Genomic DNA, 10,481 nt, shown 5'->3' on the forward strand with positions numbered 1-10,481 from the left:
GAGGAGCTCTGTCACCCGGGAGGAGCTCAGAGTAGAGTCGCTGCTCCTCCGCATCGAGAGGAGTCAGCTGAGGTGGCTCGGGCATCTCTATCGGATGCCCCCTGGACGCCTCCCTAGGGAGGTGTTCCAGGCATGTCCCACCGGGAGGAGGCCCCGGGGAAGACCCAGGACACGCTGGGGTGACTACGTCACTCGGCTGGCCTGGGAACGCCTCGGGATCCCCCCGGAAGAGTTGGAGGAAGTGTCCGGGGAGAGGGAAGTCTGGGCGTCCCTGCTCAGACTGCTCCCCCCGCAACCCGGCCCCGGATAAGCGGAAGATAATGGATGGATGGATGGATAATTCTAATTGCACAATCAATATATACAATAACAAATAAATAAAAATACAACTAAATGAAATCTAACAAATCTCAAAGCAAAATAAATATTGGCAAACTATATTTCTCCACCCTAAAACCTTTCTTAAAGTTGCTTGGGATATCATTAAGACTGGCAGAGAAATAACTGTTTAAACGTCTGTACTGTACTTCTTCTATAATACCTTTCTTTTTTTCACAATGCTCCTCAAGGCAGAATGGAGAAAGTGAGCATTAGAAAGTGGAGAGTGTTTGCCCACATCCCCCTCAGGCATGGTCTTTAGTGATTGGTCTAAACTATGATAAGCAGTGTACACTCTTCCTTAAGCTTGCGAGCGACAGTCTGGTTATGAAACAGCATGGCGACCACAGGGAGGGTAAGCATAACTAACTTCTCCTCACATGCAGTCATATCAGAATAATGAACTTCTGCAAATGTTTGAATGGATTTGAGCTGTTCTACTCATAAAAAGGCTAAGAGCACTCTTTGCTTTGCTCCGTCCAGTGTTAGTGGAACAGAGGGAATGTTTCCAGAACTACCGGAAGGGTATGCAGGGTGGGGGTGAATCTGTCTGGCTTTTTACTGGAGTATTAATTATAGTTTAACAACTGTAATGTCATAAATAGTCCCTCTGTTGCATTGCAGACAATAAAAAGGGTTAGGATTGACCGTTTTGTGTGTCTCGGAAGACTAAGTATTTGTGAAAGTGCATGTACAGGGGAGTGGGCGGAAAAGGTCAAGGTTTGTCCTGAAGACCGTTTTTATGGGTCTGTTATCTTCAGCCTGTGGAGAAACACAGTAGAACAGCTGATGGTGAAGTGACTGCTCCTGTTTTCTTGAACCTGCAGTAAAAGGAGTGTCCACTCTAGCACTGAATGGGTTAATGATTTGTTATCATGAATGACGCCAGGCCAGCTGAAGCTCCTTCCGTCTTGTAGGTGATCCGGTGCAAAGCTGCAGTAGCATGGGAGGCTGGGAAACCTCTCGCGATGGAGGAGGTGGAGGTGGCACCTCCTAAAAGTGGGGAAGTTCGTCTCAAGGTAATGAATCAAGGCCGACGTATTTGCTATTGATAGTCACATACTGAGGTTGCACTTCAACAATGGGATTGTCAGTTACAAGTCAAGAAGGACAAAATTCTCACATATAACTTATTTATATGGCTCACATCACAATATAAAGATCCTTCATCAGGGAATTTGAAGTATACAGGTTCAATTGGGTAATAAACACAAAGGCACAGTTAATATGCAGCAGGGAGTTGGATCCAGTTTTGGAGTTTTCTTAACCTAGGGTTCTAGATAGACAGATCAATCACAATAAACAGTTAAATCTGATTCAAACCCCATTACACACAATATGATGCTTCACAAAACAATGTCTCTGGCTATCATTGATTCACTATTAAGACCATACACTAGATGGCAATAAAGGGACATTAGAATGAAACTCATTTTCCATTGTAGATGATCTTAAGAATGATCCAGTGGCCACATTCATGGTTTGTGAGTCTCAAAAGATTACAATCAGTCCTGAGCTCAGAAGCATTTCAAACTGAATTCATCATGAAGTCAATGTCATAGCACAGAGTGTGTATATCCAAAACATTTCTCTCTGGGCTAGTTTGAAGAGCATCGCCTCCTCAAGTGGACATTATGACTTTCTCAGTGCCACAGAATTTTAATCCAGAGGGTGCTTTGCTTCAGAATAATGTTTTGCCTGTGTGGATTGTAGTTTTGGCGGCATGGTGGAGCAGCAGGTAGTGCGCGTGCCTCACAGCAAGAAGGTCACTGGTTCAAATCCCAGGTCGGGCAGGGCCTTTCTGTGTGAAGTTTGCATGTTCTTCCCATGCATGCGTGGGTTCTCTCCGGGCACTCCAGCTTCCTCCCACAGACCAAAAATTGGTGACTTGTAAAAAATTGTCCTTAGGTGTGAGTGTGACTGGTTGTATGTCTCTATATGTTGCCCAGGCTCCAGCCCCACGCAACCCCAAAAAGGGATAGTCGAATATAGACAATGGATGGTTTTAGTTTTGTGCTCCATATTCACTCTTTAAGGCATTGTTTTATTTGTCCAATAAATGTTCGACCACAGGGACATAAAAACATGTAAATCTACTTCTAGTTTATACTGTTAATTCACAAATAGGACTTTTCCTCCCAGTGTGGAGATGATTGAGGCATTTCAGATTTGTTTTATTGTAGCAGCAGTGCTTCAAAGATTGCTCTGCTTGACGCACATGCCTGTGCTTCTTGAGTGTTTCTTTTATCTCAGAAGCACAATGATTATATTCAATAGAGAAACAAGCCTGGCTTGGATTCTTTGTTTGTTGCCTTTTAGATAGGAGATCAGAGCAGGAAGTGACAAATTGCATGACTTTCTCAATGGAGCATAACCTCTTTCCTTGAACCGACTGCTAGCAGCAAGCAATTATGAATTGTGTGAAGTGTGAACAGCTTTGTGGAATTTTAGATCCAAACACACGGACTGTGTCTGTGCTTAGTTTACAGGTGAGTTTCAGGAAACTTGAGCTGTTGTTAAGATATTACACAAAGTCCTACAACACCCCTAGTGTCCCCCACCCAATATAGTTGTATCTGGAAGTGATATGGGTTGTCATTAGAGTCATGTATAACAGTTTCTTCTCATTTTCCCACAACCAATGCAGCCACAGAGGGTGTGTTGTGGTGCCTATTGCAGTCCCAGTCTGTTGGAGTTACCAGTTGGATTCATATTGCATTTAGTTGTGACTCTAATTCTAGGTCTAATAGGAATGCATTAGGAGGACTTCTGTGTTGTTCCTCTCTTTGATAGTTAACCCTCACCCTAACCACATAAGTTTGTGGTCTGACTCCAAGTTCCCAACACTCAGACAAATAAGTACACCTTTTGCATCTTTAAGACTAGACATCTTTCAAAAAGAAGTCAACATATTTTGATAATGGTTCAGTGACAGAGCCTCTTCCTGAGACAATTGTCCTGAGAGGGAGTGCTGTAGGATGTTTGTGGATTTGGGGAAGACTAAATAATGGTGTCCTGGTTAGTCAGGTAGGCATGCATATAAAAATGTTGCTGCCAGCTCTTCAGTCACTGTATGCTGTCTTAATCATTTAACAATAATCAATTAAAGGCAATGTGTTACTACGGAAGTTACAGAAAAATTAGCATTCAAAAACAAGGACAAAAGCAGTAAAATGAGTGAAAATATTACTTATAATAAACAAATTATCTGCAGAACAGGAAAATTTCATTTCCAAGATTTGTCTCGTCTCAAAGGCTGTACTGTTATCTTAAAAGCAGTGTGGCCACAATAAAAGCATCTACATTTGTCAGGATAAATGCCATTATACAGTACAAGCCTAATCTACACCATATAATGAGCAGCTCTTCTTACAACCTTATCTATAATCAGTTTTTTACTCATTTAGTGTATGTGCAGTCCAATGCTGGAGTGTACTTTGACTCTTTAGTTATTTCTGGTTATATGTTGAAGATAAGACTTTACTGTAAATATATTCCTTTATTTATCTTGCACTTGAATGCTCTGCTTGTGATCGTAATACAGTGTTTACAAGACTAATATAACCTCTACTTAAAGAAATCCTCACTAATCAGTAATTAAGCAGAGGGTTTAAATACTTACACATAACCTTTGATTCATTGAACTGATTGATTTCCCCACATTACAGCAGATATTCATTTCCAGGTAAGAGCATGGATTAGATTGCATTCCTTTGTTTCAGGTTGTGGCCACAGGAATCTGCCACACTGACTCCTACACACTGAGTGGCTCTGACCCTGAGGGAGTTTTCCCTGTTGTTCTGGGCCACGAGGGAGCCGGCATTGTGGAGAGTGTCGGCGAGGGAGTCATCAAGTTTCAGCCAGGTTTTCACTCTTTTCTCTTCTTGCTGTGAACAATTGTTGCATGTAATGTAAATGCTCAAATGTAACCTTCTGTTGTGGTGTTTTAGGAGACACAGTCATACCCTTGTACGTCCCACAGTGTGGAGAGTGCAAGTTCTGCAAGAATCCCAAAACCAACTTGTGTCAAAAGATCAGGTAAAAGTCTTGGGTGAAAGCACTGTGCAACTGTGCAGATCAGCTTCTAACATGAAAATCTTGCCTTGTGCAGCTGATCTGTTGTCAGATCTGTGCTTGTGTCTTGTTCTCCAGGCTCACTCAGGGCAAAGGCGTGATGCCAGATGGGACATCCCGTTTCTCCTGCAAAGGCAAGAGCCTGTTTCACTTCATGGGCTGTAGCACATTCTCTGAGTACACAGTAGTGGCTGAGATCTCCCTGGCCAAAGTGGACCACAGGGCCCCTCTGGACAAGGTGTGTCTGCTGGGCTGTGGCATCACCACAGGTTATGGAGCTGCTCTAAACACCGCCCAGGTGAGTCAACCCCCTCCCTTCATGTCACAGTCATTAATTGTCATTTCTCTCAGTACAAGAGCGGAGAAATCAACTAGTCACTTTTCACTCACAGTGAAATAACTCAACATCTATAGCATGAATTAATATATATTGCACAGACATTCATTGTCCTCAGAAGACATATGCTAATGACTTTGGTCATTGTCATTACCATGTGTGGTTTAGAGTGAAATGTCTTAAACTATTGGATTGATTGCCATGGATTTTGACACTGATATTCTTCAGGATGAGATATAACAACTTTGGTGATCCTTTGACTTCTCATCCAGAACTATCATGATAATTTGTCTAATTTTTATTTTTTTAATAACCAAATACCTGTAAAACTAGCACCAGCTTCAAAAAATGTAAGTTGTTGAAAATAGTAAACATCCATCCATCCATTTTCTATGCCGCTTATCCCTTTCGAGGTCGCGGGGGGGGGGGGGGGGGGGCAGAGCCTATCTCGGCTGTCAACGGGTGGGAGGCAGGGTACACCCTGGACCGGTCGCCAGTCGATCACAGGGCAACATATACAGACATACAACCATTCACACTCACACCTAGGGGCAATTTAGAGTCACCAATTAACCTAATGAGCATGTTTTTGGTCTGTGGGAGGAAGCCGGAGAGAACCCACGCATGCACGGGAAGAACATGCAAACTTCACACAGAAAGGCCTGACCCAGGAATCGAACCGGCAACCTTCTTGCTGTGAGGCACGCGCACTACCTGCTGCGCACGCGCACTACTTGCTGCGCCACCGTGCAGCCCATAGCAAACATTATACCTGTTAAATATTACATGTTACATTGTCATTGTGAGCATACTGGTGTTAGCATTTAGCTCAAATCATCCACTGCTGATTTTTAATATGGATTTAATGTGTCAATACTCTTTTTTGAATATGAGCCAGCATGTACTTACAGTATTTACCTGATCTCAATGAAGATCACAGCCAACCTGAAGAAGAAAGCAGGCAAAATGTGTTGGCTCCTTTCCATTCAAAAGTTCTTATTCATTCTTATTCCCCCTCTACTGTGAACTGTGTCATTAATCGTTGCAGAAACATGCTGACCTGTGCTTGCCTCTCCTGTCCCTCACCCTGCAGGTGGAGGCCGGCTCCACCTGTGCAGTGTTTGGCCTTGGAGCACTGGGCCTTGCAGCAATCATGGGCTGTAAGGCAGCCGGGGCAGCCAGGATTATTGGAGTCGATCTCAACCCTGACAAGTTTAAAACTGCTCGAGAGTTTGGTGCCACCGACGTGGTGAACCCTAAGGACCACAGCAAGCCAATCCAAGAGGTCCTGGTAGAGATGACAGATGGAGGTGTGGACTACTCCTTTGAATGTGTGGGCAATGTGGCAATCATGGTGAGTGGAGAAATAATGATTCCATATTACTGACCGGCTCCTATATGTAGCAATTCATCTCTGCAGGCTGAATAGCATGAATCATGATAATCTCTCATGGCTTAATTGACAGAGCTTTATAAAGACCAACAGCAGTGGTTGTAGAATGAGAACAGCCTTTAGTTATACAGTGCATATTTTTATGCTTCAGTAGAATTATGAGTAATTTGAGTAGTGTTAGTAGTGTTATTACCACTATTTAATTCTTGCCAGAAGTCGTGGTATTCATCAGGCCTTTTCAAAAAATAATGCATTTATGATAATCAAAACAACATTTGGACGAGGCTGCAGTGGTGATCAGGCGCTGTTTGGATCAGGTTGATGTGATGTTGACATTGACCCTTGGTGGCAGAGGGCAGCACTGGAGGCCTGCCATAAAGGATGGGGCACTAGCGTAATCATTGGGGTGGCCGCAGCCGGACGGGAGATCTCCACCCGGCCCTTCCAACTGGTGACCGGACGCACCTGGAAAGGCACTGCTTTTGGAGGTAACGCGCTAGTTGTTGTGAGGAGGAGGTTCCTAATTCAACATAGTCTGACAGGAGATTCAGGTGAACTTAAAAGCATTATCACAAATAACTGTCCAAAATCATTAACTTGCCATGCTGGTGGTGCTATGGCTTTGGTCAGACCACCACTTTGCTCCAAATAAAATTGTCTCAACAGCTACTGGATGAATCATCATGAAGTCCTCTACAGGCACTCTTGGTCGAATCCTAATGACTTCAATGATCCCCTGACTTTTCATCCAATGCCACTAGCAGCTTGACAAATGCTTTTAGTGAGATGTGTCCACAACTATTGGACAGATTGCCTTGAAATTAAGTTCAGTCACTCACGTCCTTCTTAGGATGAATTGTGAAAACCGTTTCACTGAGCATCATCGAAGCTTTCATCTGTTTAGCCTGTTTGCTGCATGACCAAATACCTGTCAACGAACAAAATCCTCACAAGGTTCAGCTGTAGTGTTTAGTGTTAATTAGCAAATGTTAGCATGCTAACATGCTAAACTACTATAAAGGACATGGTAAACATTATACAGCACCTGCTAAACATCAAAATATTAGCATTGTTATTGTGAGCATGTTAGCAGGCTGGCATTAGCATTTAGCTCAAAGCTAAAAGTACAGCCTCAGACCTGTTAGCTCCCTGTTGTCTCAGTCTTTTCCACAGCAGCTGTCTGGCTGCGCTTAATTTAAATGAATACAGCTGTTGACTGGATATAGATACCTACTCATTACTGCACAGAGCAAACTTACCCTTCATTTCCTACAATAAATGTGAATCCAGGCTGTTGTGCAAGCTCTCACCCTTTCAAAGAATGAGGCCATATTTGTACAATGATCAAGGCTCATTTGAGACTTGGCTTTCACATATGTACACACTGAGTTACACTCAGTACTCTGCCCTGCCCGTAGCCTGTCAGTAACTCTATGCACTCATAGACAAAAAGAACCATTATCATTTTGTGCAACCACACCACTGCTTTCCTCTACTAAATGTGTTCATTTTCTCTTTTCTTTTTTCTCTTTCCTCTCCCAGGATACAAAAGTGTCGACAGCGTTCCCAAACTGGTGGAGGGGTACATGAACAAGAAACTCAAAGTGGATGAATTTGTCACTCACACTCTGCCCTTTGAGAAGATCACTGATGGTTTTGATCTCATGCATGCTGGGAAATGGTAAGCCTCGTCCAAACATATAGATTGAAGTTGTTTATGTGTTCCGTTTGTTATGTTAATGAGCAGATTAGGCTAGTGTCCCTTTGGGTTTAAGATGTGTCACTGCTGCCCTCTGTTGAGGACAAAGCTGCGATGTGATTAAACAGGATTTTATTAGAATTTGCACCAAGAGTGGCCTTAGCTTAAACCAGCACCAACTCAATCAGTAATATAAAACCTGATTTCCATAATCTCATCCCATTTATATCTTTCAGCATTCGTGTCGTCCTGCAGTTCTAGATGCAGAGGAGCACAGAAAACTATGATCTCACTCCATGTTTACCCTGCTTAGTTTAATAAATAATCTTTCAATTCCCTGTTCAAGTCTGTTTTATTTGAACAATGCGTAGTCAGACACCTCTTTGATCAGTGTTTCCTCCCCCGAAGGAACACACATACACAGAGAGAACGCTGTCAACGAAAAGCAGAAGAACCAAAACAAAATTATTCTGAAATATTCTTTGATCTAGACTGAATGAATAATAAGGTGGTGCAACCCAAACAGCCAAATGGCATCAGTGTTGAAGGTTGTTAATTGATAAGGATTTTTTTGAGTGGTTCTTTTCAATAAGAGCTTGGACATCAAGGCCCGAAGACGTTGCAGAACGTCTTTTGATGCCTCTTCCTGTAGGATTTGAGTACGTTTCGTAACTTATCACTGTGGACATACGAGTCTCTCTGAGCTTCGGTGACATGCTTTCATTTTCGACATGTTTACTCAAACTGGAAGTGACTTGAGAAAATTACTACAACATGTTGCACTCAGCTATGCTATACTTGGTTAGGCACATGTCAACGGCCACGCTTCCTCCACGCAGGAAGGTCTGCAGGGGAAAGAATTCCAATCGTGGTCGTGTCAAACGATGTCGTCCAACTAATTCTCCTCAAAACTGAGTATGATATGATCATTTCCTGACTTCCAGGATTGTACAAACAGTTACTGTATAAGAAACAATGTGCAATTTATGCAGAAGTCACTACTTGAGATGATATATAGGAGGAATGTCTTTTGAAAACATATTACTGAATATGAGTCTTCTGCTTTGTGTTACATAACCCCTTTTAAACTGGCAGCTGTCATTTTTACACTTCAGTTTTTACAATTGAAAAAACAAGATAATCCAGCCAGGCAAGGTGTTTCCTCTGTTTTCAATGTTGACAGGCTAAGCAAACCATCTGTAGCTTTATATTTACTGTACCTATGTAAAAGTGATATCAATCATCTTGTGTAACCACAGCTTACATACTTGCACCATTATCACACAAATTACACACATTATGACTTTTAAAAAGGCGCGGCACAGGCATAGAGCCAGGCAAGGTGTTTCCCCTGTTTTCGCTGTTCACAAGCTAAGATAACCATGTGTAGCTTCATATTACTATACTTACTTAAGAGTGACATCGTCTTGTGTAACCACAGCTCACATACTTGCACCATTATCACACAAATGACACACATTATGACTTTCAAAAAGGCACGGCACTAGTGATGACATAGCAATTATGTCACAATGCTGTTTAGCAGAGAAATGTTAAAATAAGGAGCAACAGCTGCAACAGTCTAATCTGTAGGTTTAGTAATGGGCACCAAACCTTGTGCTAGTAGGTGTTTGTATAGTATCTGAACATGGTGTGATTCAGTATTTGGCATTTAGTATGCAAGGAGAGCAGTTTGTGCTTAAAGAATTTTGCATTTTGTATCGAAACAAGTAGTACAAACTTCCTTCCATGTCATGAATTATCTTACATTAGTCAATGTGGATGAAATACTTAATACAGTAGTCTTGAATTAAGTTGATAAACCTAGAGTCATGCATGTTTAAAGAAGCAGAGGAACCCTTCATTGCAGCTGCATGAAGTTAACTATTTACTGATATATGGTCACACTAGTGTAGCCCGAGTGAACCAACTGTGTCAAAAATCACACCTCAAATGCTGTTTTTCATTGAACTCCACCAAGTTTAAAAAGGCATTAAGGCTAACAGATACCCAGACAGTCATTTCCTGTAAGAAAAGGCTGATGAATTAAACCACTTTAGGGATTCACATCACCAATCTATTCAAGGAGAAAACACAGAGCTACAGAAGAGTCATTTATTACTCCATTAGAAGAAATACAAAGATGGCAGAGAAACTGTGATCACATTAGTCCTCTGAAAATGTAGAAATAATGACTGCTGATCACACCATGAGAATCCCCACATCAAGGTAAATAGTGAATGTCAAGATCAGGGGAAACATCAGCTCGTGTGCCTTGAGGGATACAGAAAGTTTCAATTCCTAGATTCACACATTAAGGCTCAATTTGCTACACCAGGGCAACTGGAAACACAAGACACTGTAAGAGTATTCCTCAAAGCCGGATTAACAAGTTCAGCGCTTGAACGACTTTGTGCTCAAAGTCATTATTCTCATCCTGGATATCTATGTAGATGCTCTGTGGTTGCGTCATGACTCTCCTAGCAACCGGAGCTGACGTCCTCTGCTGGAAAACTGACGGTGCACTAATAATAGCCACATTCAGGATACGACGACTTTGACTGCATCTACCGGACACGTCAACAGGATCACACAATAGT

At 42.2% G+C, this 10,481-nt stretch overlaps 1 protein-coding gene across 1 annotated transcript; it reads left to right on the plus strand.

Annotated features, from left to right (window-relative positions):
• The first annotated feature begins 690 nt into the window (after window positions 1–690).
• LOC139342114 (alcohol dehydrogenase class-3 chain L) lies at window positions 691–8,220 on the plus strand. The gene is made up of 9 exons (XM_070979041.1): window positions 691–733; window positions 1,296–1,397; window positions 4,101–4,242; window positions 4,329–4,416; window positions 4,531–4,750; window positions 5,883–6,143; window positions 6,535–6,670; window positions 7,725–7,863; window positions 8,118–8,220. Exons 1-9 carry the CDS (start codon window positions 716–718, stop codon window positions 8,140–8,142), a joined length of 1,131 nt encoding a protein of 376 aa, XP_070835142.1. The 5' UTR covers window positions 691–715; the 3' UTR covers window positions 8,143–8,220.
• The last annotated feature ends 2,261 nt before the right edge of the window (window positions 8,221–10,481 follow it).

Source organism: Chaetodon trifascialis, chromosome 14 (assembly GCF_039877785.1).
Source record: "Chaetodon trifascialis isolate fChaTrf1 chromosome 14, fChaTrf1.hap1, whole genome shotgun sequence".
Lineage (NCBI taxonomy): Eukaryota > Metazoa > Chordata > Actinopteri > Chaetodontiformes > Chaetodontidae > Chaetodon > Chaetodon trifascialis.